The sequence below is a fragment of the Heptranchias perlo genome, chromosome 18 (genome assembly GCF_035084215.1).
Source record: "Heptranchias perlo isolate sHepPer1 chromosome 18, sHepPer1.hap1, whole genome shotgun sequence".
NCBI classification, from domain to species: Eukaryota; Metazoa; Chordata; class Chondrichthyes; order Hexanchiformes; family Hexanchidae; genus Heptranchias; species Heptranchias perlo.
The window spans coordinates 19,405,490-19,433,316 of record NC_090342.1 but is presented as its reverse complement, the minus strand read 5'-3'; the positions used below and the strand labels follow the sequence as shown (position 1 = coordinate 19,433,316).

General features: G+C 41.0%; 1 protein-coding gene across 1 annotated transcript in view; it reads right to left on the bottom strand.

Moving 5' to 3' along the window:
- Nucleotides 1-27,827, bottom strand: part of ppfia2 (PTPRF interacting protein alpha 2) — a 413,910-nt gene that overhangs the window by 19,169 nt on the left and 366,914 nt on the right. The window contains exons 23-28 of the mRNA XM_067999463.1: nt 20,764-20,824; nt 10,855-10,886; nt 8,238-8,434; nt 7,308-7,405; nt 3,084-3,259; nt 285-353 (exon numbers count right to left, since the gene is read on the bottom strand). Of these exons, the coding sequence (XP_067855564.1) occupies nt 285-353; nt 3,084-3,259; nt 7,308-7,405; nt 8,238-8,434; nt 10,855-10,886; nt 20,764-20,824 (633 nt within the window). The remainder of the gene's footprint in view (nt 1-284; nt 354-3,083; nt 3,260-7,307; nt 7,406-8,237; nt 8,435-10,854; nt 10,887-20,763; nt 20,825-27,827) is intronic.

Genomic DNA, 27,827 nt, shown 5'->3' with positions numbered 1-27,827 from the left:
AAGCCCGGAAATCCCAGGGCAACGTAAAGGGGGCATATAATATCTTTTTCCGACTACTAGGTATAAAAATATAAGTATAAAATGTTTATTAAGTTACCACCTATTTTTAAAAAATCAACCTGTTTTAACAAAACCTTCACCAATAAATCTAAAAGCTATATAGTAGAAAAAATTGTTAAAAACATAATTTAAATCCAGACACCTGCTACTTATTTTATAAAATAGATTATTTAATAACAATCACTGCTTGAAATCATATAACATAGTATAGGGAAATTACTTACATCATCAAGAGTCCTCTCCGTTCCTAGTGCAAGAAGGTTGTTATACTCTCTTTCAAGGACCTGTCTAGCCTGAAGAAGAGGACAGTATTTAGTTAATGGCTTAAAATGCAATACATACTGTACAAACTGAACGAAATAACCATTTTAATATTAACGCAAGTGCTTAACTTTAGAACATGTATCAGTAAGGGTTAAAGTTTAGGAAATTAAGCCAGATGTAAGCAAGAAAGCAGTAATAGAGTTTCCTTCTGTTTTTATCACTTCCTCCATTGCATACATATGTTTGCAAAATTTAGTCCACAAAAAAAAAGCTTGTTAAAGACTACTAAGTGTTTTTTAAGGGGTTTCAAGAGAAAGTCTTGCAGTTTTTCTCAGGGTGGGATAAATACAAACATGGAGTTCATTTCTTACCATCATTCATATGTCAGTTTCAGGAAGGAAAGTTTGAAAATTTCATCAGAGCTCTGACAGAAATTGTTAGTGTTGGTTTATAATAACTTGGACATTCAACCACTGTCAGTGGCACAAAAAAGCATCACGGTCCTCAACTTTTATGCTATAGGGTCTTTCCGAGCACCCATCAGAGGTATCACTGGAGTCAGTTGCCATCCACAGCCGTATTAAGGAAGTAACTGAAGCTTTGTTTTGCCATGTATTCAAAAACACTTCAGCAGGCACCACTAGCAGTAGAGGCAGATAGGGAGAAATTTTGTCTTTGGGCGATAGCGTTTCAGCCACTCTCCCGAATTTCATTTTCCTTGACTGAATCGATATTGCCCGTTTTACACTATCGGCCAAAGTCAAAATTACCCCCATACAGTTTCATCGTATTGATCACTTCTGCAAGGCGCAGAGCACCATTGATTGTACACACATAGCCACTCACGTGCCTACCAACAATTTTTAATACTTAAATAGAAAGTGATTTCACTCCATTGCTGTACAAATGGTATGTAACCAGTGTCAGAAAATTATACATATCAATGTATGCTTCCCAGGAAGAATGCATGACACTTCAGTGTCTATATTATCAAACATGACACAGCTCTTTGAAAGAGATGGGGAAGGAAATTTCGCTCTTCAGCTCTTTTACATTCCTCGGTCATCCTCTTCTCCTACTGCACTAAGAGATATACCCTGCCATGACCACTGAGCCCATACGATACACCAGAAAACTCCTTTCAGCTGATTAATACACTGGGTCTAATCTGAAGTTCAAAACTTAATTTTCTTTCTTGTTTGTCGTGTGTAATTTTGCACAAGTTTCTTATGACTGGCCTTAACAAGGCCCAAGCAACAAAAACGTGACATAGTGATACAACTGTTGAATAGTTAAAAAAAAATGATAGTACTTGAATTTACATTTTTGGTAGTTTTACATTAATTAATATGAGTGAAGTAAGCATTGGAGGAATGGAACATTAGTGGCATCCATTGTCAGATCAGGGATAGCAAAGGCCAGATGCAGAGTATCTTAATCTCAATCTCAGTACAGCAACCAAAACTGACCAGAGTGAATATATGCACTGCCCACACTGAACACCTTATTTCTTATCTGAGAACCCATGCCAATTTAATGCCTATTTGTGCTTGATTATGGGCAATTTTGGCTGAAGGACTTTGTCTACCAGGAACAGGGTTGAAATATCTAAATTGTTTTACACATGGCAGAGAGAGCAGAATTATATCTAGACTCTACCTGATTCTAACATTGTATGTACTACAAAAGTAGTAATCCTCCATTGTATGTACCACAAAAGTATTTGTACCCTGATTTTCAAATGCTTTAAATTTTTCTCCAACTTTGTTACATCTCAACTTTTACTGTGTCACAAATCTAGCATTTTCAAACATTCCAAAAAGTTGCCTTACTGGCAGAGATTCCTATTAATAATAGAGGGGTTCAGGTACATAGATCATTGAAGTGTCATGAACAGGTGCAGAAAATAATCAATAAGGCTAATGGAATGCTGGCCTTTATATCTAGAGGACTGGAGTACAAGGGGGCAGAAGTTATGCTGCAGCTATACAAAACCCTGGTTAGACCGCACCTGGAGTACTGTGAGCAGTTCTGGGCACCGCACCTTCGGAAGGACATATTGGCCTTGGAGGGAGTGCAGTGGAGTTTACTAGAATGATACCCGGACTTCAAAGGTGAAGTTACGAGGAGAGATTACACAAATTGGGGTTGTATTCTCTAGAGTTTAGAAGGTTAAGGGGTGATCTGATCGAAGTTTATAATATATTAAGGGGAACGGATAGGGTGGATAGAGATAAACTATTTCTGCTGGTTGGGGATTCTAGGAGTAGGGGGCACAGTCTAAAAATTAGAGCCAGACCTTTCAGAAGTGAGATTAGAAAACATTTCTACACACAAAGGATGGTAGAAGTTTGGAACTCTCTTCTGCAAATGGCAATTGATACTGGCTCAATTGCTAAATTTAAATCTGAGATAGATAGCTTTTTGGCAACCAAAGGTATTAAGGGATAAGGGATATGGGCTAAAGGCAGGAATATGGAGCTAGATCACAGATCAGCCATGATATGTTCCTATCATAGTTACATAGATATTCTCCAAAACAGTCATAATGTTAAGGTGTATAGTGGATTTGCCAGGCAAACCTAAATAATAATTGAAGAACCTAGGTACCAGAAGTTAAAGGACAGAATGCAAACCCAATGAACCACTCTAATGCAGAAATAGTTTCCAGTAAGGTAGAAACCATGTTATTTTAAAATCTACATTCAAAGAGTTAAAATGATAAAAAATGTCTGAAATTGAAATTGGTTTAGGTTTACCTGTGTGTTTTGTGTGGGAATTTGAAGTATTAATGCCAAACTGCTATAATCAAAGTTTTCATCCAAGGCTAGGAGTGCTCCATGGACGCCACTTTCCATGAGGTTGTTTACATAGTCTCGAAGGCCGATGGACTGTATCCACCTGATGACACGATCATTGCTCCATACTATTGTGTCTAAAATGTGAAACTGTACTATGAGCATACACTTTTCATTTCTAACATTTTAGTTGCACTTAATTCTTAACTTAAAAGGATACAGTCTCCTCCACAAAGTATTTGTACCCTGATTTTCAAATGCTTTAAATTTTTCTCCAACTTTGTTACATCTCAACATGCAATGCAACAGTCTTCTACTGTGTCACAAATCTAGCATTTTCAAACATTCCAAAAAGTTGCCTTACTGGCAGAGATTCCTATAAGTACATCACAGTTACATAGATATTCTCTGAAACAGTCATAATGTTAAGGTGTATAGCAGATTTGACAGCCAAACCTAAATAATAATTGAAGAATCTTTCTCATTGCGGTGTGAAGTCATATTCTCAGCATAAGGAACTGGCATTATGCTTAAGCTACGCAAACATGCAACATTTTGAAAATGCATTCACCACATATAACAAAAATACTTTATAGAGAAATTGATACAAATATTACATATTAAAACCTCAATTAAAGTAACAGAATGACCAAATGCCAGGAAAAGGCAGTGAAAGACTGGCGTACTCGGGGCTGGTAAGTATGAAAGGTTCATTCATAACTTGTAAACTTTGCATGGCACCATCCATGGTCAGCTGATGAATACAATTTATTTTATATAGAGGATGGTGACAGAGAGGTAGATTTTGGTCATGGCCCGTTTACAAGCCCAGATTCAGTACTGTGTGGCAAGCATGCGCTCAATCCGAGAGGCCTGAGGATTAATAGAAATTGGTCCTTGTGGCCTCATCAACATACTCAGCACGAGCTGCCGGTGCTAATCGCACCTCCACGGGGAGCTTGCCCCAGTGAAGAGATCAATGTTGGGCCACCTGCCTCAGGTAAGTAATGGGAGGGGGGAAAATCGAGCTTCTGCTCCTCCTGACTCCACAGGAACTTAAAAAAAATGTAACTTACCTGGGCCCGATGCCTGCCCCTCTCATCGGTGACTAATTTCACCAAAGGTTCCTCATCAGGCGTTATGCGCCTAATATACATTTTTAAATGGACCTAACGCATGTTTCAGACATCCACCCAGGACACCTAAAAAAACTGCCCCCCCCCCCAAATTTAGCAGTGGGATGAATACCTGCATAATTGGACGCAGACAGACTCACTGCTAAATTGGTATGCCATGCATCCGTTTTACGCCTGAAAAACGTTGCAATGCATATCGATTTCTACCCTAGAATTGGGAAAGAAATTTCAGAAACTGACTACACAGAGCCACCTGGTGGCCAGACCCTGCAACGTGACAGTGGATGTGGGAAATGTTGACATTGCAGTTTATAACGGTAAATGTTGACAGAAAAGTGTAACCAAAAATTGTGACAGCAGGCAGTAAGGTTTATAGACAGAAAGTTTGCCACCTACACAAGATTTTTAATTATATATTGATATGTAGCTGGTATTTAAAAGCTGGATAAAGTATAAGTAGTGCATGCTGGGAGGTTACAGTGGAGCAAGAGGCTGACAGAGGAGGCAGGGATTGGATTACAGTTAGGAGAAGCTGTCAGAAAGGCAAAAAAAAAAGTTGAGTAGCATAGGAAAAAAATGGGCCCCACATTTACACACTGTTTCGGGTGAACTAACATCGTAAAACTGGCATGAAGGTACTTTTTATGCTGCAAACTGGGACAGGATCTATTTACACTGGACTTCCACACATTTTTTATGTCCTGTATTTTCCAATCTAGGTTCGGGGGCAGTTTCCTGTCTATCCATTTGTGCAATTTTTTTTTAATGAGATGCAAATCCACAGGATGGTGTTTCTAGCTTAAAATCCCATGATTTGAACTTCCATTGCACTCAGTCTATCACTGAGATAAAAGCATGCCTGTTGCTAGGATCTGGAGACTATTGAGTATATCTCAAGTTAGCAATTTATTTATTTTTTTTGCTTTGGTCAAATACAGAGGATGATTTCAATCTGTTAGCCCCTCCTCCCCAGGAAATTATCACTCTCCACTCAGATTGAGGGGTTCTTATTTAGCACATGGGTTTCCCTATGGGGATTCTATGGTTTTGAATATTAATGGAGGAGGAGGAAAACAGAAAGGAGCAAAGGTGAGCATCTAAGGACGATGAGTCCAATTAGATATTAGTTCCCCCCCACACACAAAGAGTAAAATAGATCTTGCTGATGTTATCAAGATCTAAGTGCGGAGAAGAGTAAGGTTCATTAAAGAAACCATAGTTGAATTCTGCCAGCTTTTGAAGGATGACCTGCAGCCCAGATCATCAGCATGAACAACTCTGCTAATGGTTGTCAGTCACTAATTTATTTATTTTTTTTAGCACAAGCTGCAACAGTGGTCTTTTACAACATTATCCAGGGTACCATGTAGGCATGCATTGACCAGCCAACAAATACAATCTTCAGGAGAGCTGGGGATTTCATATTTGTTGGGATGACACCAAAGCAGCAGCATGATAGAGCTATACAGTTTTATCATGTTGCAGGCACTCACCTTGCACTGTGAGCTCTAACAGTTAAACCTTTGAATTTTTTCAACAGGAAAGGGAACCTCAGGAGGTGTCAGTGCAGTTTAAGGACATAAGGGAAAAGTTGTGAGGAAAAGTGGAATAGTAGTAGGATGTGTGGTGTGATGGGCGGATTTAACAGTAATAGGATATTTAGTGACTGAACCTGCATGCTGTCACTCTGTTATAACTGTGAAACTCCTCACTGAAATAAACTTTCACCCCTGTCAAAGGCGTTAATGCTCAACCATTCTATGTTTCTACCCTCCTTTCCTGCAGATCCACCACAGTAACAGGAGGAGGAGAAAGTACAGCACAGACACAACAACCTCCTTGTCAATTAGGATGATGATGAGGAAGAAGATGAGGAGGACGAAGTTGAATAGGGAGATGAAAGAGGACTGAAGCCCGCCCTTGAGTTTCTGCACAGACCAAATGGCTTGTTTTCTTGTGCCCCAACCGCCTCCAACTCACACCCTGCATCACTTGCTTCTTCACTCCCATGCACCGGAGTGTTTTGTGAGTATAAAATCATGAAACTTGATGTTGCAGTGCCAATGGCTCTCAACGGACAAATTACGGGAAGGGGCAAAAAGCGCAAGGGAATTCAGGGGAGCAACATTAAGATGGAAAACCGTCGTAAACAGCTTGGAAGTTATTACAACACTTGGCACAAAAGCTCAACAGAATCTAAGTGCCAGCAGGAAAAAAATAAACAAAAATAAGTAATGGTTAAGAAATGGCTGAAATACACTTCCTTAATATTGCTGTGTCCATTCCATGACTTTCTAGGCAGGATTTCCCTCATATTGATATCCAGAATGTTGAAAATCCCAGGACGGTGAACCAAGTAAAATGGGGAGAAGAAACCTTTCATCAAATCTTCACCCACTCATCAAAAAATCACTGTCTGAATGTTCCTCCACCCCAACTGGGGGAGAACTTCTATGGTCACTGCAATTCCCCTCCCACATGTAAAGGACAGTGAGTAGGTGGGGTTTGCAGCAGGACCTGATTTTCTGCCCCTACGGCCACTGGTCACCAGCGGCAACTAATGTCTCAGGGAAAGAGGCATTGAGGCCAACTTGTAGCAGGTCATGGGGACTCCATACCTGAAAGACACAAATATGTTTTTAACAGTATTACTTCAAGTTTTAAATTTTTAAAAAAATTGTGTAAGCTTTTTAAAAAGTTTTTAAAAGGTTTTTAAAGTATATGTAATTATTTTTAAAGGCAATTTAAGTATTTTTAAAGATTCACTTGTATTTATCCATATATAAATATACGAAATGTACACACACATATTCATCTTAATATATTAAAATTCCTATGTATAGCAATAACTCCCCAAAAGTATTACACTTACTTCCGGTCACACTTTAGCCATTACATTTCACACATCATACTTCAGCATATGCTCTGACTCACTATGACGAATGCCACACAATATTTGATATATTACATATATACACAGTTCCCCTTTTAAGAAAGTATCAGATGTTTCACACACCACTTATTTTCAAGCCGCAGTAATAAATCTCACCTTTAATTTCATGTTGGCTTATTTCTCTTCTCTTTTCCAGTTCTTTTCTGTCATAGTTCAACCGCTTCAAGCACATAATACCATACTGTAAACTTGTTCTGAACAAGAACAATACAACAGTTTTTGCAAATGTTTGAAAGTTGTTTTCAAAACAAATTAATAATGCATCAGAAGGCGGGCTGTCAGACAAACGTTTATAATAATTAAGCTATTGGATATTTTGGCCCCAAAAATCCAAGGGCCTTTGATCCTGGGGTAAATATTGGGATCTGCCTGCCGTTGACCTCTGATGCTGACCCTGCCAAAATTTCAGGGGCCTGGGGCAATTACTTAACTTAAATAAACCGGGCGGGTGTTCACACCACTAATGGCGCATCTCGGGAACCCTCCATATTATAGAGGTTGCAAAATGCAGAGAGCAGTACCTGATTTAGGTCCCCCAGAAACAGCACATTAGTGTGGGGTTAGTCTCCTTTAAAAGGTGTTTGAAAAATGCAGCCAGTATTTTAAAAATCTTTGGGGGCCTAGGCTACGATCCAAGCCTAGATCCTTGGGTGGGCCCCACAACTGTCAAACTGTGGGCCGGCCCGCTGCTCTAGTGCCAGGCTGGGGATGACCAAAACTTCTAGTCTGAGACTCCTCCCTCCTCCCCCAGTTTTGCCTCCTCTTATGCCGGTGACCCTGTTTGGGGCAGGCAGAGGCTCTGCCCCAAACAAGATTACGCCGGGGAATGCCATGGCATAATGTATCTGGGGCCCGGGATAAGGTTTGGTCCCTTTGCTGCACCCCTTCTGTACTTATGGTGGGAGAGTGCTGGAAGAACTGTGAATTTTCAGCTTCTTCAAGTGTACCCGAGAATGAATACAAAAACTTGCACATCTGAAAACCGTATATTTTATGTAAGAAGAGTTTTTTTTAAATTAAGCATACCGATGAAAGCTATCCACCATTTTTAAATGAATACGAAGATCCTTCTTTGTCAGGTGATCCAGCATTCTAGCATCTACCAGGCACTCCATAAAGTAGCTGCGGTACTGAGGTAATCCCAGACTAGGAAGCCATTCATTACCAATCCACTCATGATTCATGTCACCATAGGCCAAAGTCTGATGGAAAATGCAAGGACAGGTTGATCCAAAGTCATTTAGGCCATAGTTATTTAACCAACAAGGTAACAGTTATAAAATACAAAATAAATGCTGATAATACAGGGCCATATTTTCTTCTGTATGTTAATTTTAGCAAAAACATGAATAAGGAATGGCAGTAAGTCAGTAGAATACACTAAAGGAATATTTCTCAATGTTTAATGTTGATATGTTGATTCCCAGCCCTCCAAAATTGGATTAACAAATATGAATGAAAAGTGAATAAACTACATATTTTGATTGTTAAGTCATTAACGAGGAACTTGAGCAGCATTTCACAACAATGCAGTGAAAGCAAAAAATGGATATTCTACTCCTGGTCAAACTTGGAGTTAGTGGGTGGGGTTTTTCACTTTGGCAAAATTTGGTGCACATAGGTTGGAGCGGGATTTCCACTGTCCCTGACTCCGACTGATTTACAGCAGTCAGGCTATTTTGCATATTTTGGGCCAGCAGAGCATAGCCTGTTGCAGTGTAACATAGCTGGAAAATTCTCTGGCTCGCTGAAAAAGTTTTAAATTTAAAAAAAGCCATAGCCAAGGCAACTGACACAGGCCAAGGCCATCCTTTAATTTTTTAATTACTCCCACTGTCACAGCAACCCTGGATGCCAGGAACACACAAGCATTTCTAGGTCCAACATTGTTTGATGCACAAATGATGGGAAACAAATCCAATGATGTATTTCTGTCATTTACATGCTATTACAATACACCAACCGGTATTTGGGCATCTTGGTACTGACAGTGAACAACAAGCAGCTGACAGAGGTATTGCATTCTGCTGGAGTTACACTAGGTAGCCAGTGTAACTCTAATGGAAATTCCTATCCATTAAGTTTAAAAAAATTGAAACATTTCAAAATTTAACCACAGCACTTGCAGAAGCGATAGTACAAGTGGGGAAGTAGATTTTTAAAAAACCCCTAAATTAAATGGAGTTCACTTGGGCAAGGGAAGGGAAGAACAACTCGGAAGAGGATTGGAAGGAGAACATCTGGGATTTTTATTTCTCTTTTGTGTCCATATTCAATTCACAGCAGCTTTAAATTGGGTGCACACAGAATTTTGCTTCTGGGAGCGCTCATGCACAGTTTACAAAATTATACCTAGGCTCAGCTTTGTTGTGCATTTACTGTTGCTGTTGTTTGGGGAGAGGAAACAGGAGAAACAACACAACAGGAGAGAAGGAAATACAAATGCCAAGAACCACCAGAAGAGCGGAAGCAGCTTGAGGAATTTCTCAGCCTAGATTCAGGTGTACCACCTAACTTCATGCATATTGGTATCTTCCATGCCTGTACTGATGTTTATCCAACATTTGCTAAATGATTACATGACTTGGTATAACAAAGAAGTGCATTTTAACATTTTTATATACTCCAAGGGAACCAATTCTGTGTCCCTAGTGGTGTACTCCGAAGGTAAGTTTACTAGAAGTGCAGTGAAGGGGCTAGAGATTTGGCAAGGTGCTGAATATGCTGTGTCTTGGCCTTTGCTCCAAGTTTCCATGGACCTCCATCTGCCCAAAACATGGGCTCTTATGTCAGAGGAGGTTGGCCAGAGAGGACGGACCTCTCAGGCCAGCAATTTCCTTATCCCCTGCCTGGGTTACACCAGTTGCCGGTACACTGGGCTCAATCAGTCATACCAGTACTTGGCCTGGAGGATGTGGAGCCCTACTGGAGACCAAGTCTGGATCCTGGCCTGGACCCATAAAGAACATGTCCAGTTCTTTATAGGAAAGCTAAATGATCCATTATATCTTATGTTTAGGGAACCTCCTCCTGACTCAGATACTTTTCTGGGGTCAGTAGTAAAGGTTCCTGGCATAAGAACATAGGAACAGAAGTAAGCCATTTCACCCCTCGAGCCTGTTCTGCCATTCAATGAGATCATGGCTGATCTGTGACCTAACTTCATATACCCACCTTAGCCCCATTTCCCTTTATACCTTTGGTTAACAAAAATATATCATTCTCAGATTTAAAATTAACAATTGAGCTAGCATCAACTGCCATTTGCATAAGTTCCAAACTTCTACCACCTTTTGCATGTAGAAGCGATTCCTAACTTCACTCCGGAAAGTCCTGGCTCTAATTTTTAGGCTATGGCAAGCTTTTCCCAGCACTTATGCCAATGGAATAACCCCACAGATCTTCAGCCCCTATAAGTTCCACTTCTCTTGGTCACATGCAGATAACAAACCAATACTCTATGTGAAGTGCATTAAAACTAGAGCTGATAGTCCATCTATATATAATCTATAAAAAGAGAGTACTGCACAGCTTCTTAGATGCATTCCACTGCATGTTATAGAATCAGTTAAAAAGCAATGAGGAGTGAACCATTTAAGCACTTTAATCTTCAAACTGAATTATATATTTTAACATGCATTACCTGAGCCCAACTGCCTTCTTCAGACTCCTTAGGGATTGCCAGAAAGTACAGTTAATAAAAATCAAGTAATAAAATGTAGAGTTAACAGGCCATATGATTGTCAAGTTAAAATATTAAAAATAAGCATTTATGAACAAAAGAGTCATACAAGACTGCATTTAAACTAAAATGAAACAAGCTGTGAACCTAAATCTCAGTACCAGAAACATTTTACAAAAAATTTGTATAAGTGCTATTACATATTTAAGTTATGACTGTCATATCCTTGCTTTGTCAGGCATATTCAATTTGCACATATTACACTCATGTTCCATCAATATTCTGTACATTACTCAATGGGAATAAACAATCTCACTGTCCCATGGAATGATAATTCAAACTAGTAAACATCAAATATACATGCATGAGTTATCACTTGACAGGTTGTACAGTATTCAAAAATTGCCAGTCATTTCTCTAGAAATAGTTTTTTGTCTGAGTTATCCCAAGGTAAAATTAAATACTTCAAAATTCAGATTATGTGAACCATGTATAATAGTGCTAAACATCATTTTCATAATTTGCTTGAGAACTTTTTTGGGGATGTTAACAGATAGAATATACTGTCTTTTTTATTGTAGCCACAAATGAATAAGTATGTTTCCAAGAGGGAGATTTTAATTATTTAATCACTCTGTGGGAGGCAAGAGGCTTAGAGTAAACATTAAGATTATACAGAGTAATTATGACTTTGATCTTGAAAACAAAGTTGTACACTCTTATGATCCAGCATCTCACTCATAACATTGAGTTATGTCAATGCAGAACAATCCAAAATGAATTTTAGATTCCTGGTGCTCAACTGATTAGATATTAGTACCTGAAGTATGCTATAGCTGCAGCAGTAGCGCCTAAATCTAATTTCCTATCATGTTCAACATTTTAAAATTGGCTGATTCTGACTTATGAAATAATATTTTACAGAAACAAATGCTCAGTATAACGATCATATAATTACATCTTGGGTGACCATAATGGCAATATCATCTAGGATGACTGGACATCTATCTATAGTAGTATGTTGGTTCTTAGAGAACATTGATCCTCTAGTCTGTGCCGATGGTATCAGAGTAATGTTGGCAACAATTACCTTTATGCGAGGGATGCACTTAAGGGCTTCTGGATGGAGTTGGTCAGATTGATTAATTAAAATTAAAATCACAAGTCTTTGGGTCTTTGGATGTTCTAGGACAGAGGTGTCCAACCCATGCCCAATGTAGCAAATCTGGCCACGGAGCTCCACGTTTTGATCCTTCCCATCTGCAGAAACAGTTGATCTGACAGTGGGTGTGTTGAAACTTTAAAAAAAAATCACAGGTAGTGGTAAAAATGTTGTCAGCAGGAGTGCATTGGATTGATCTGCAACTTGTGCTCCCAGTAGTACTGTTTGGAAGAAGAAAGAACTTGCATTTATATAGAACCTTAATTTGGTGCAGCCCACTACTCCAAAAAGTTGGACACCTCTGTCCTAGGATACCAAGTCTGAAACATTACTTGCTCAATAACATGCCTTTGAAAATAAACAGTTTATCAGACTTGGGCTTCTGGTTGTGCAGTCTAGGACATAGCCTAAAAATTGGAGCCAGGAGTTTCAGGAGTAAAGTTAGGAAACACTTCTACATGCAAAGTGTGGTAGAAGTTTGGAACTCCTCTGCAAATGGCAGTTGATGCTAGTTCAGTTGTTAATTTTAAATCTGAGATAGATAGATTTTTGTTAACCAAAGGTATTAAGGGATATGGGGACAAGGTGGGTATATGGAGTTGGGTCACAGATCAGCCATGATCTCATTGAATGGAGGAACAGGCTCGAGGGCTAAATGGCCTACTCTTGTTCCTATGTTCTGGTAGCTGGAAGAATTATTTTTTAAACTGGATTGATAAAATTGATACTCAATTGCAGGTTAGGTAGACCTGACAAAACTGTTATTTTTGATGAAACTAGCCTCTTGGATGAAAAGGAGAGGGAATACTTTGAACTCGTCTTCATTTATTAATATATTTGAATGAAATGTCAAGTCTGAGATTAGATATATGATTTGTGTATCGGAATTCCACTATTACATAAAATTTGATTAATCCCATTTTCTGTACCTTTCTTGTATGGTTATTATAATCTGGAAATTACTGTCGGCATTGTTACCACATTTATCTCTAATGCTGACATATCAAATTTCTCTCTATAATTTTACCAGAAGCATTAACTCATTTAAAATAAATGGTAAAAACCTCCATTAATATAGGGGAGAGAGAAAGTTGATAGAAATCTGTTAAGTGTTTCCATAATAACATAATTTCTAGTGTTATACACAACTTAAAAGTTTTAAACATCAAAATTGTACCAGTATGCTTGTGTTTATTGGTGAAATATTGTACGATGCTTTTTACTTCTCTACATTTGCCACATATGGTACCTGCCCTGAAATTTTGCAGGGGTTCTCCTTCTGCAACTCAGTGGGAGACTGGCAGAACTCCCAGAGAAATGGCATAAATGACTGTTTTCAACTGTTTACTTTGTTTCCCTGGAGGTACTGTTGGGCTCCCATTGGGGTTATGGCAGGATATTGAGAGAACCCTTCAGAATTTCAGGGCCTTAGTGTTTTATTACATTCTCAGTTTAAAGTCCAGTCGCATTCTTACATAGCTGTGAAGCAATTAAGATTTCAGAGGTATCTTCTCCTATAGATTAAACAAAATGTTTCATTGTGAAAAAGTGAGTTTCAGGCATTCTTTTACCTATGCAAAAAAACAGACTAACTCACCTGTGCTCAGATTACTCAGCAGCACCATTTAAAGACCCTCAATTTATCTCACATTATCAGATATTAAATATATAAAAGATGTGTTGAATATTGGAAACAGAATTATATCTATAATCTACTCTTTATAAGGCCTAATAATATTTAAAATGGAGAATTAATATAATGACATAGATATTGAAGCTACATATTAGCAAACATTAAGTAAGATGTTTGAGTGTGCATACACACATATATGTGGAGGCTCAATTAAATTATCTTTAAGCTCACAGTGGAAAGGATATCCAAGAAGATCGCGCATATAGACACAGACATCAAGTTTTTACAGAGCTGCAAGAAAGCAGACAAGATCCCGAAAGGACTACAGATCACGAACCCACTCAAGTCCACATACAACTCGGATTACGCTGAGAGACTCTGCCGTCGTACCTTTCGCACACGCCGCAACCATCTCATACACCAACTCTACAGCAGATGCCGCAACCTCGAAACTAAGATAGAGTCCATACTCTCAACCTGTACTCAGGACACAGCAGACCAGCTACGAGATACCGCCAAACAGACGAGGCAACGGAACTACGCTGCCTACATGAAAACCAAGAGCAGGAAGCTTGAGAAACTTGGCATCACCACCAGCATCGACCAAGCTTCCCCTGGTACCACGGTTGCAACCACAGGGAAGTCTATTGTCAACTTGTCCGACCACACCCTTCAACTAGACGAAATCGAAGTTCTCAGCCGAGGGCTCAATTTCTGCCCCACTACCAAAATGGACCCCATTAGTCTTGCGGCGGACACAGAGGAATTCATCAGGAGAATGAGGCTCCAGGAATTCTTCCACAAACCCCAAAATTCCAGCAGCGAACCCAATGAGACAATCAACGATCCGGAACAGCAGACAGAGGGATCCACGATACAGCAACCGAAGAGGAAAGAGTCAAACTGGACTCCTCCGGAGGGTCACTGCCCTCAGCTTGTCATGTATGCTCAAGCTGTCAGGAAATGCGTCAATGCCAGATTCATCAGCCGCACTCAGAAGACAGTCCAGAATGTCACCCGAGCACAACGCAACGCCATCAAAGCTCTCAAGACCAACCGAAACATCGTCATCAAACCAGCGGACAAAGGAGGAGCCATAGTCGTACAGAACAGAATGGACTATTGCAAAGAAGCATACCGACAACTGGACAACCAGGAACACTACAGACGGTTACCCGCAGATCCGACCAAAGAACACACCCACCAGCTCAACAAACTGATCAAGACCTTCGATCCAGACCTTTAAAGCATCCTACGCGCTCTCATCCCACGTTCTCCCCGCGTGGGAGACTTCTACTGCCTCCCAAAGATACACAAAGCCAACATACCCGGACGTCCTATCGTATCAAGCAACGGAACCCTGTGAGAGAACCTCTCTGGATACATCGAGGGCATCCTGAAACCCATCGTACAGGGAACCCCCAGCTTTTGTCGCGACACTACAGACTTCCTACAAAAACTCAGTACCCACGGACCAGTTGAACCAGGAACACTTCTCACCACGATGGACGTCTCGGCACTCTACACCAGTATCCCCCACGATGACGGCATCGCTGCAACAGCATCAATACTCAACACCAACAACAGCCAATCTCCAGACGCCATCCTATAACTCATCCGCTTCATCCTGGATCACAATGTCTTCACCTTCGATAACCAGTTCTTTACCCAAACACACGGAACAGCCATGGGGACCAAATTCGCACCCCAATACGCCAACATTTTCATGCACAAGTTCGAGCAGGACTTCTTCACTGCACAGGACCTCCAACCAACGCTATACACCAGATACATCAACGACATTTTCTTTCTATGGACCCACGGCGAAGAATCACTAAAGGGACTACACGATAACATTAACAAGTTCCATCCCACCATCAAGCTCACCATGGACTACTCCTCAGAATCAGTTTCTTTCTTGGACACACGAATCTCCATCAAAGACGGGCACCTCAGCACCTCACTCTACCGCAAGCCCACGGACAACCTCACAATGCTCCACTTTTCCAGCTTCCACCCTAACCACGTCAAAGAGGCCATCCCCTATGGACAGGCCCTGTGAATACACAGGGTCTGCTCAGATGAGGAGGAACGTGATGGACACCTACAGACGCTGAAAGACGTCCTCGTAAGAACGGGATATGACGCTCGACTCATCGATCGACAGTTCCGACGGGCCACAGCGAAAAATCGCATAGACCTCCTCAGAAGACCAACACGGGACGCAACCAACAGAGTACCCTTCGTCGTCCAGTACTTCCCCGGAGCGGAGAAACTACGCCATGTTCTCCGCAGCCTTCAACATGTCATCAATGACGACGAACACCTCGCTATGGCCAGCCCCACACCTCCACTACTCGCCTTTAAACAGCCACCCAACCTCAAACAGACCATCGTTCGCAGCAAATTACCCAGCTTTCAGGAGAACAGCATCCACGACACCACACAACCCTGCCACGGCAAACTCTGCAAGACATGCCAGATCATCGACACAGATACCACCATCACACGAGAGGACACCACCCACCAGGTGCATGGTTCATACTCCTGTGACTCGGCCAACGTTGTCTACCTCATACGTTGCAGGAAAGGATGCCCCAGAGCATGGTACATTGGCGAGACCATGCAAACGCTGCGACAACGAATGAACGGACACCACGCAACAATCGCCAGACAGGAGGGTTCCCTCCCAGTCGGGGAACACTTCAGCAGTCAAGGACATTCAGTCACCGACCTTCGGGTAAGCGTTCTCCAAGGCGGCCTTCGAGACACTCAACAATGCAAAATCGTCGAGCAGAAATTGATAGCCAAGTTCCGCACCCATGAGGACGGCCTCAACCGGGATCTTGGGTTCATGTTACGCTACACGTTACCCCACCAGCGAACAAATGTTATCTGTTTTTAATATAACGGGTCAATTGCTGTCTTTTCCTTCCGGATGTTTCTATGTTTCTGCCTCTCTCGCTCTGTTTTTTTTAAATTGGCATCTCCACATCATCTGTTTTTTTAGTTCTGGCCGTTTGTATATTCGGTGGCCCTGTAGGTAACATCTGTCTGTCTGAACACTTTGGTTGCCTTGGCAACGGGCAGTTGAAAAGACTATCTGTAATCACCAGGCATTGTTCTGTGATTTATAAATGCGATAGGTTTGAGGATTTCATTTCCACATTCACTAGAGGAAGGAGGAAGCCTCCGAAAGCTTGTGGATTTTAAAATAAAATTGTTGGACTATAACTTGGTGTTGTAAAATTGTTTACAAATTATCTTTACACATTGCTTTTAGCTAGATTTTAAATTTATGCAGTGGCTTGTCTTGTGCATCTGCATTTGATTTCATAATGGCGGAAAATCATTGGTATGCAGTGACAACACAAGTTGAGCTCCTATTTTCCTGTGACAGGCTTTCAGTTTTTTGAAGATCAAGCTGTGAGCAGTGATGTTTGTAAGTAGACTGGGTGGGGTGGGGGAATTAATTTTGTTTGCTAGTGCATTGGTTAATGGGTTCACATAATATTCCATTATGTGTTATTATATTCCATTATGTGTTATTTTAACACCGTCGTTAAGCCATTATAGTGACTGTATTAAAACTTGCACAAAGAAATGTAATGCAAACATGTTAACCAGTATGCTACCACAGGACATTGAACCCCTTGAATTATTAACAGAAACAGGAAATGCTGCACACACATTTCAGGTCAGTCAACATCTGTAAAGTGAAGAAGTAAATGTTTCAACCAACAGCCTTTCACCAGAATGTTAACTCATCTGTTCTTTCCACAAATGCTGATAGACTTGCTGTTTGTTTCCAACATTTTCAGTTTCTATTTCAGATCTCCAGCTCTTGCAGGGTTTTAAAAAACATTTTATTCCCTTGAATTATTGCATCTTTAAACTATTTAGTTTAATGTTCCTTTTTTATTTTACGTAATGCACTATGTTATTGTTCATAATGAGATAGTGATAAAATCTGTTTTTTTGATTAAGCTATAACTTATTTTGATGGGAAGTAAAAATATGTTTTTTAAAAATAAGAAAGTATTTAGCCATTGCTATGTAACAATCAGACAGCCAGAAGGAAAGCTGTGCCATCTGCTGCAAGAACACCTGCAGCCAACATGCACCATAGGTTTACCATTGTCAGTGGCTGTCGTGGTCTGCTGAGTCCTTATGTTCTCTTCCTCTGTCTCCTTGCAGACTTCTGCAGTGCTGCCCTATAAGGAGTGTGCTCTAGAATGGAAAAGCAGAGTTGTCCTTTTCACTCCCACTGCATTCTGCAACAGTGACACTTTGCCAACCAAACGAAGTGTTGTGTCATTCCACCACTTGACCACACACTCAGGGCCCGATATTAGGAGGGAGCCGGGTTGCCAGTGGGGGGTCGACTGGACGTGTGGGTAACCCACCCAGTAAAATCGGTGGGTTCCCCATGCGATTGTAAGTAAATTGAAGCCACTTACCTTGGCTTCTGGGTTTCACGCTGGAAAGCTGCGCAGTGGGCGGACTGCGCACCCGCATCATAGGCTGTCAGCTGGAAGAGCCCTATTTAAAGGCGCAGTCCTCCACTGACTAATGCTGCAGAAAGGAGCCAAAATTACAGCATGGAGCAGCCCAGGGGAAGGCTGCTCCCAGGTTTAATGATGCCTCACTCCAGGTCTTACTGGATGGGGTGAGGAGGAGGGGGAGGACAGAGATCTTCTCCCCGGCGGACGGGAGGAAGTGGCCTGCCTCTGCCACCAAGAAGGCCTGGCTCGAGGTGGCAAAGGAGGTCACCAGCACCACCAACATATCACGCACCTGCATACAGTGCAGGAGGCGCTTCAATGACCTAAGTAGGTCAGCCGAAGTGAGTACACTTATTCATTCCCCTACACTCCATCTGCCACATCACCGCCCCCACCCCACAGCTCCTTCTGCATTGCCAACACTACTCTATCACATCACTCCTCACACCCACTTAAAGCTCCTCCTCATCTTACCTGCACTTACTCACCTCCCCAGTACTCATCCCACCACTACCACTCAACCCAATCCTCATACAATCTCATGGCTCCATCTCAGACTCACCCTCTCATGCATTTCTTTTGCGGTAAGCCTCACCCAACCTGCCACTACCTGTGCTGCAGCCACAGGGCATGCATCACGTATGTGTAGTAGGAAGCGTAAGGCAAACGTGTCGTGAGCATGAAGGGGATGCACAAGGGTGTTTGAGGGTTTGTCATGGTTTTTACTTATATTTGATTTCTGATCAACTCACATTACATATATTGTCACCACTACTGCCATGTCTTGGCCATTCTTGACTGGCTTGTGCAATAATGCCCTTTCATGAGGTTCTCCATGAACACCCTTGATGCCACCCATTGGGTCACTCTATAGTGGGTGTATGTGTAGTTTCACAACTACTTTGTTCAGGTGCCTGTTGCGCAGCACTGTGTTGTGTAGCTCTACATGGCGGAGGTGGACGGCATGCCTGGCGAGGCTGGTGATGTTGCTCGTCCTCCAATGGAGTGAAGAATGCAGTAATGGACCACCCCCATCCTGACGGTGTGAGTGTGAGGGGGTCCACAAAGTAGGTAAATGTGTTTGGACAGCAGAGTTTAGGGTATGATTTAATAATTTGGAGTGTGGAGACAACGGTGATGCAGGCAAAACTTTGTCTGAGGTGACAGAATGCCCTGCTGCAATGAATGAGGGTTTACCCCGCACCTGTTAAATGGACCTTTGCAGCTGCCACTGGCTGCTGGCTGCAACACATCTGTTTAAACAGGGAAACACGCTCTGGGTAGTCCAAAATTCGAATCTTCCTAAAATCTTCAACTAATGAGGTCTGTAAACGACCTCAAGCACCCAGATAATGATCTTAAGTGGGATCCCGCTGGCTTTGATTGCCGGTGGAAGTCCCGCATGCGGGGGCTGCGCGCGCACCGATTCGCATCATTGGGGAACCCGGAAGTGGGCGGGTTGGAGCCGGGCTCCGGACCCGCTCCGGGAATCCCCAACTTTAGGAACCCCCCCCCCCCCACCACATGAGCGCACCCGCTCGGCCATCCGAAAATTGACCCCTCATTTATTGCTTCAAGAGCTCGGTTTTGCCAGGTTTTTTGTTATTCAAAGAACTTTTGCAAATGGTGGAAGCCTAATCAGAAAATCTATTATAATGTGTTTATATCAAAAGTGAGTGAAATGTAGTGTGACCATAAAAAAACACTTATTGAGATTATTAAGATAGCAATGGCAAAATATTTCTGAGGACATCTTTTTGAGGGTTGTGCTGCCTTCTAAACCAGAAAACTAAGGACGGGAAATTCCTCGAATCTGCTTCTGCTCCGTCGGCATTACTTTGCTGGAAGTATGGCAGAAACACCAGGGTTTCTGCTGCATGTCTGGAGACTAAAATACGCCGAAGGAGCTGGAGCAGCTTTGAGGAATTTCCCAGCCTAAGATACTTAGGTTGATTATATTGTGATTAACAGCACATTATTAAACAGCAGATCACAGCAGCTGAAAAAGGAACATTACACATGAGTACAATGGCCATTACCAGATTAGTCATATACGTTAAAAAGCTCCCACCTTCAGTTCAAATTGCAAGCATATGATGCATGATAACAATAGATTTTATATAACATAAATTTTGATTGCTTTTTCATTCAAAATATTGTGGACAAATATACCTTTATTTTTCTTAAAAGGTAACTGTGAGAAACAGAATAACTCAGACAAATGGTAAAATTAGAGAGAAATTTATACTGTTTCAAGCAAATCTCTTTAGTTTGCTTTTGCCTTATAGACAGAAATGTAATACAAATCTTTCTAATCCTTCCTTAAGCAAAGGGAAAGTAAGTTTCCATCAGCTCAGAACATTAGATGATTACTACTTGGCTTTTTTACTTGTGTTATCAAAAGAGTGTGCTTTGTTAATACATTTCCATTTATAAGTTACAAATGAAAGAGATTTAGAAACAAAATCTTTGTATGAGAAAGAAGCTTAAAGCATGCAAGCAGTGAATTGTGCCATAGCCAAAGTAAATCTGCATCACTGTAAAAAGAACAATAAAGAGGAGACTAACCATTCTTGCAGCAGTTGTTAAGTTTTCCATTTCTTCATGGGTCACCCAGACATTTCCTGAGGGCTAATTATAAAGCCCACAGAGAGCCAATGACAATCCACGTGAGGCAAGCAGTGTTAAAGAAGAAAGGCAGCACCACTGTAAGCCAATAGCGTATAGCATCATAATGAGAACAACAGCCTCACCGCTAAAGTGAGCAAGTTCCCCACATGTTCATGCTCTGCTTATAATATATTTATGAATATTAGTATTTCATTGCATTGGAATAGTGAACAGGAGTACAAAGATTATTAAAAACACAAAATCAGAATATTCTATCAGAAATTATTCATTACATTTGTAAATCATTTTGTAGAAGACATTGTTATGCTGCAGCACAATTAGAAAGAAAGGCACAGTTCATATTTCCCAACAAATGTACAGAGAACTGGTACTAGAATTATCGCAAAATTATAAATTGAGGAATCCAGAACCCTCCCAGGTTAACCTGGTCTTTCCTCACTCCCCTCCCTTTTCCAGCTCACTTGTTGTAGAACCGACTGAAATTTGTATAATTTATCATTCCTTATACCAAATAACATACTTTTTGTATATCACAATATCACAAGATAGGTTCACATGAAGCAATCCCTTCAGCTGATTTAAAGTGTCATTCCATGCACCCAGTAAGTAGCTATGTTTGCTGAGTGCATGGGTTGCATGATGGGGCTACAACATTGCTGCTCCGATTTCCTGACCCACAGCTCCTGAAAGCATGGCTCCTCATTGGAAGTGGGATTGTAGAATTACCCCTTTGATCCTGTAATTCATCAATACCAACCACACTGTCTTCTTTTTATATTACCTAACTGTTTCATTCTTTCTGCAAATCTGTTCCAAACTTTAGATTACTCTGTCTACAGAAAAATACTTCCCGATGGCTGTCCCAATTGGCCTTCACAACTTTGAACCAGTGCTACTCTTCTCTAGTTGCCCTGGCATATCTAAAAGTGTTGTTTCAGGTTTATTTTCTCTATTATATTAAATATCTTTTATACCTCAATTAGGTCTCCGCTGAGACATTTCCTTTCAAGGCTGGAGAGTCCTAACTGATCAAGTCAGTTCCCATTGCACTTTACACTTAAGCCAGCCTATAGCAGTATCCGGATAACATCAAGGCTTGGACTGGCAAGTAGCAGTTAACATTCACGCCATGTAAGTGCTAGGTAATGAACATCTAAAACAAGATCTGATCAATACAGGTCACAATCATCAACTGGATTGGGTTGCTGGAAAAGGTGGTTGGGGCCAGAGCACTGGATTCAATTATGAAACTTCTATATTCTGCAATGGGGAGATGGTGGGGTTGGCATTCTGGAAGAAAAAGATTAAATAGTTTGAAGGACCTTTTTCAGCTAAACTTATTTTGTGATCTTGTGACTTAATTCAAAAGGATGCTATGGAATCAGCAGGTAGCACTTAAAGACCTCAAATAGTTTGTGATGGCTAAAAAAGCCACCCCATACATTGGGAGACTGTTAAATGCTCTTTATTGATCCTGCACATGTAACTTGTAAATATATTAATAATAAGTTAACTATAAAATTTTGAGTAGCTTATTTGGGTTACAATATTAGGTATTGTGATTACCATTTTGATGATTAGCATTATATTATTTACGCAAAAATATTAGGCTAATTTTTGCTCCGTTAATTAAAAAAAGAAAAAAGAGACTTGTATTTATAGAGTACCTTATCATTTCTCTAGAAGCGCTCACTGAAATGAATCACTTTGAAGTGCAGTAACTGTTATATACCAAATGGGACAGCCACTTTGTGCACAGAAAAATCCCACAAACAGCAATAAGATGAATGACCAATTAATCTGTTTTTGGTGGCACAATCCCCACCGCTTACAGTGGGCGCATTGGTGTCAACGCGATTTGCCCGCTATACCACGGTGAACACTGTAACGAAGAAAGCCCGTGCGAAAGCATCGGGGACGGGGTCCTCACAACAACGAGGCTCAACAAGTCAGCAAGAAGGGCTCACAGGGTTAAAATTGGCCCCTCGGGCATTTCTCCTCATCTCAGTCTTAAATGGCCTATCCCTTATTAAATTGCAAGATCAGGACAAGAGGGCACAAGTCTGTACTTTAGGATCTTTCTGGATGAATGATTTAAGATGGGTCAAATGGACTTCCAAATATGTAACGATCTTCTAATCTTGCGATTACCTTAAAGGACATGAAATACAGATGCAAAGACAACTTGCAATATAACTGATTATATTATAAGCTGGAAAAATGACTTCTTGAAAAGTAGTTAGTTCAACTCTTAAATTAAATTTCCTGAACTGCTGAAAGATATGTTGGCATTGCATAAGAGTCAATTAAGGGCCCAGCTGTATTTCTAATATTGGTTTGTGACTATCAATCCTACAAATTTGTTTCTGGTATAATATTACAAATTTCTTTTGACTCTAGTAGATGATACTGAAATGGAGTTTGATATTCCTTTTAAATGAACTGCAATGTGTAAGAAGAATCCTCAATTAAATTTTTCTCTCGGGACTTATCCAACTCTCTCTTGAATTGGGTGACACATTTGCCTCCCTTGGCAGTCCATTCTATACATTCATCACCCACTGTGTAAAGTAGTTAAACCTAAACTGTTTTTTCACCCTCCCTCTTCTAGGTTTAAGACTGTGGTCTCTTGTAGAATATGTGATTATATCAAACATATTGGCATTTATCTTGTTTGTGCCCTTTAAGATCTTGAATATTTCTATAAGATCATCTCTGAGCCTTTTCTCTCCAATGCAGACATTATCGCATATCAAGTCATGTTTATCCATCGTCCTTGTCTTCTCCAACACCCGCCAGCTTCCCATCCCTTGGTACACTGATTTCAAAATTTTGTCCTCATTTATAAATTATTCCATATCCTCCCTTTATTCTACCTCTACAAATCCCTCCAGCCCTATAGCCTAACTTGCAATCTTTTAAGATTGGACTATTGTGTATTCCACCCTTCCTCTTCTCCCACCAGTGATGGCACAGCCTTCACTCATCAAGGCCCTGGATTCTTGAATTCTCTTCCTAAACCCCTCCGTCCTGCTGCATCTCTCTCTACCTTCCAAAACCTTATCAAAACCTACCTCTTCAACATGCTTTTGATCACCTCTCTTAACTTTTTCCTAATTCCTGCATTGGCTCCAATCTGCATGTCTATAAAAAGCTCTGGGATGTTCTGCTACCTTAAATATGCTATGTAGGTGTAAGTTATTGTTGTAGAGATATATTACCACAAAAAACCCACAGCTGCTTCAACATCTACACTCAAGAACAATCAATCAATAATTTTAGTCATTTACAAGTTCAGGACTTCTGATAAAGGTTTATGTGCACTTAAATTGAAATGATTTGGATGGCTTTTTGATATTGCAGTGTAAATAGTTACCATTCCAATGTTTCATCCTAACTCAGAAACAAAATTATTTTGGGATGCATGACACATGAAGATTTCATGTGCCCACATGCTAACATATTTGGGGTTGTGATAGTGAGTGTTGTTGAACTCATTTCACAGCAGTGGTTTGAAAGAGTTACCAAGCCTGACAATGCAAAGATGCTGAACTGATGTAAGTATTGGTTTAAGGATGCTTCAGCTTTAATTACATATGATAATTCAGCTCTGTCACACTGTGAGATTCAGTGAAGCTTTCAAGTTAGTACCACTGAGGCATAATGCGTGCTGGCGAATTGGCAGCCTGTTTTACATTTCTCATGATTTCAATAGAAATAAAAATCTGGAGAGATGTAAAACAGGCTTCAATTCGCTATCAAGCATTTTACACTATTGCGCAAATTCACTTTGAATTTTTGAGATCCAAAATATGAATTTTACTTAGTCTGGTTTATTTGATTTGCACTACTTATAGTACTACTTATGGTATACTTCTTATAGTATATGTTTATTAATTGACAATTTGGCTCCAATGTGGGAATATCTAATGCCCCTCTGTTTACATAAGATATCAAAAGTATGTCACATTCACAGTATTCAGTGTCATGGAGTGGGGACGGATGCAGATTTGAGATATGCCTCACTCAGTTTCTGATCTAAGCTGCTCCAATCAGGAAAATGCTGAGTGGAGATTGCCACATTCTTTATAGAGGAAAAGGAAAATTTGAGGGGACTCATGCCTGGGTAGTCCAAAACTCCCTGGTGGCCAACAACAGGCAGAGAAAAAATAGGAAAGCTTACTTAAATGCCCCGTAAAAATAAACTCAAAAATTCAACACACAACAGTAATAATAGATTATTAACTGAGATGTGCAGTGTTGATGGCTCAGATGTGTTTCGCCCTTCCTTGTTCTGCCTGTGGTACAGAGATCACATGTCAATTAATTGTAACATATCCTGTCAAATATTTTATATAAAAAAGCACAAATGTGAGTGCAGACAGTATCCTCAGACAAGATTTATTTTTCCTGTTGTATTGCAGTCTCAATGATAGTGCCTGGTGAAATGTGTCACAAATAGCACCTAGGAGTAGGGTTGCCAACTTTCCCGGATTGCCCAGGGTGGTCGGGGGAGACGGGGATTTGGGATTTGTGCGATCCCTTGGCTTGGTTCAGGAGCCAGCTGGTTTTAACATGTGAAGTCCAATTACAGATCAACTCTGACTAAGAACATAAGAAATAGGAGCAGGAGTAGGCCACGTGCCCCCTCGAGCCTCCCAGTTCAGACTTGTCACCTTCACACAGTACCTGAGTCCAAACCAGAGTCCAAGGAGATAGGGAGAGAGAGATGGGGCCTATTAAAAGTGGCATCGACTGGGGAGCCTGACCGCACCTTGTGCTGTGCAGAGAGATTCTGGCTGTAGTTTCAGGGTGAATATCAGTGGGTTATAGGATTACTACTAGTTACAGTTAAGATATTGGGGCATTACACCTATTACAACTAGTTACATATAGACTATCATATGAGTTATTGTAATACTGTCGGTAATGAGGGGAATCTGAGTGTTATTATTATTACTTTTAGTTATTGGCATAATTTCAGTGAGTTACTATTAGTTACTGATGGAACCAAAGTTCCTCCCACCTCTGGTTTCCCCAAGCTGTTGATGCCAGGTAAACTGAAAATTTAAAAACTGATATTGATAGATTTTTGTTCGGCAAGGGTATTAAGGGTTACAGAACCAAGGCAGGTAGATGGAGTTAAGATACAGATCTAATGGAATGGCGGAACAGGCTCAAGGGGCAGGATGGTCCACTGCTGTTCCTACGTTCCAATGTTCCTAACGAATGCATGAATTGCAACAATTATACATTCCTTTCTGGCGCAAAAACACAAAAGGAAAAGCGGCCCAACCATGGCTAACAAAAGAAATTAAGGGTAGTGTTAGATCCAAAGAGGAGTCATATAATGTTGCCAGAAAAAGTAGCAAGCCTGAGGATTGGGAACAGTTTAGAATTCAGCAAAAAAGGACCAAGAGATTGATTAAGAGGGGAAAAATAAGAGTATGAGAGTTAACTTGCAAGGAACATAAAAGTGGACTGTAAAAGCTTCTATAAGTATGTAAAAAGAAAAAGATAAGAGAAGACAAATGTAGGTCCCTTACAGTCAGAAACGGGAGAATTTATAATGGGGAACAAGGAAATGGCAGAGCAATTAAACAAATACTTTAGTTCTGTCTTCATGGAAGAGGACAAAAATAACTTCCCAGAAATGCTAGGGAACCAAGGGACTAGTGAGAAGGAGGAATTAAAGGAAATTAATATCAGTAAAAAAAGTGCTGGAGAAATTAATGGAACTGAAAGCCGATAAATCCCCAGGGCCTGATAACCTACATCCCAGAGTACTAAAAGAGGTAGCCATGGAAGTAGTGGATGCATTAGTTGTCATCTTCCAAAATTCTATAGATTATGGAACAGGTCCTGTAGATTGGAGGGTGGCAAATGTAACCCCACTATTTAAAAAAGGAGGGAGAGATAAAACAGGGAACTACAGACCAGTTAGCCTAACATCAGTAGTAGGGAAAATGCCAGAGTCTTTTTTTTATATTCGTTCATGGGATGTGGGCGTCGCTGGCGAGGCTGGCATTTATTGCCCATCCCTAATTGCCCTTGAGAAGGTGGTGGTGAGCCGCCTTCTTGAACCGCTGCAGTCCGTGTGGTGAAGGTTCTCCCACAGTGCTGTTAGGAAGCGAGTTCCAGGATTTTGACCCAGCAACGATGAAGGAACGGCGATATATTTCCAAGTCGGGATGGTGTGTGACTTGGAGGGGAACATGCAGGTGGTGTTGTTCCCATGTACCTGCTGCTCTTGTCCTTCTAGGTGGCAGAGGTAGCGGGTTTGGGAGGTGCTGTCGAAGAAGCCTTGGTGAGTTGCTGCAGTGCATTCTGTGGATGGTACACACTGCAGCCACAGTACGCCAGTGGTGAAGGGAGTGAATGTTTAGGGTGGTGGATGGGGTGCTAATCAAGCAGGCAGCTTTGTCCTGGATGGTGTCAAGCTTCTTGAGTGTTGTTGGAGCTGCACTCATCCAGGCAAGTGGAGAGTATTCCATCACACTCCTGACTTGTGTCTGTAGATGGTGGAAAGGCTTTGGGGAGTCAGGAGGTGAGTCACTCGCCGCAGAATACCCAGCCTCTGACCTGCTCTTGTAGCCACAGTGTTTACGTGGCTGGTCCATTTAAGTTTCTGGTCAATGGTGACCCCCAGGATGTTGATAACAGGACACTTAGAAAATATCAACGGGATTAGCCAAAGTCCACATGGATTTATGAAAGGGAAATCATGTTTGACAAACTGACTGGAGTTTTTTGAGGAAGTAACTGGTAGAAAAAATAAGGGAGAACCAGTGGATGTGGTTTATTTGGATTTTCAGAAGGCCTTTGATAAAGTCCCACATAAGAGGTTAGTGTGCAAAATTAAAGCACATGGGATTAGTGGTAATATACTGGCATGGATTGAAAATTGGTTAACAGACAGGAAACAGAGAGTAGAAAAAATTGGGTCTTTTGCAGGGTGGCAGGCAGTGACTAGTGGGGTACCTCAGGGATCAGTGCTTGGGCC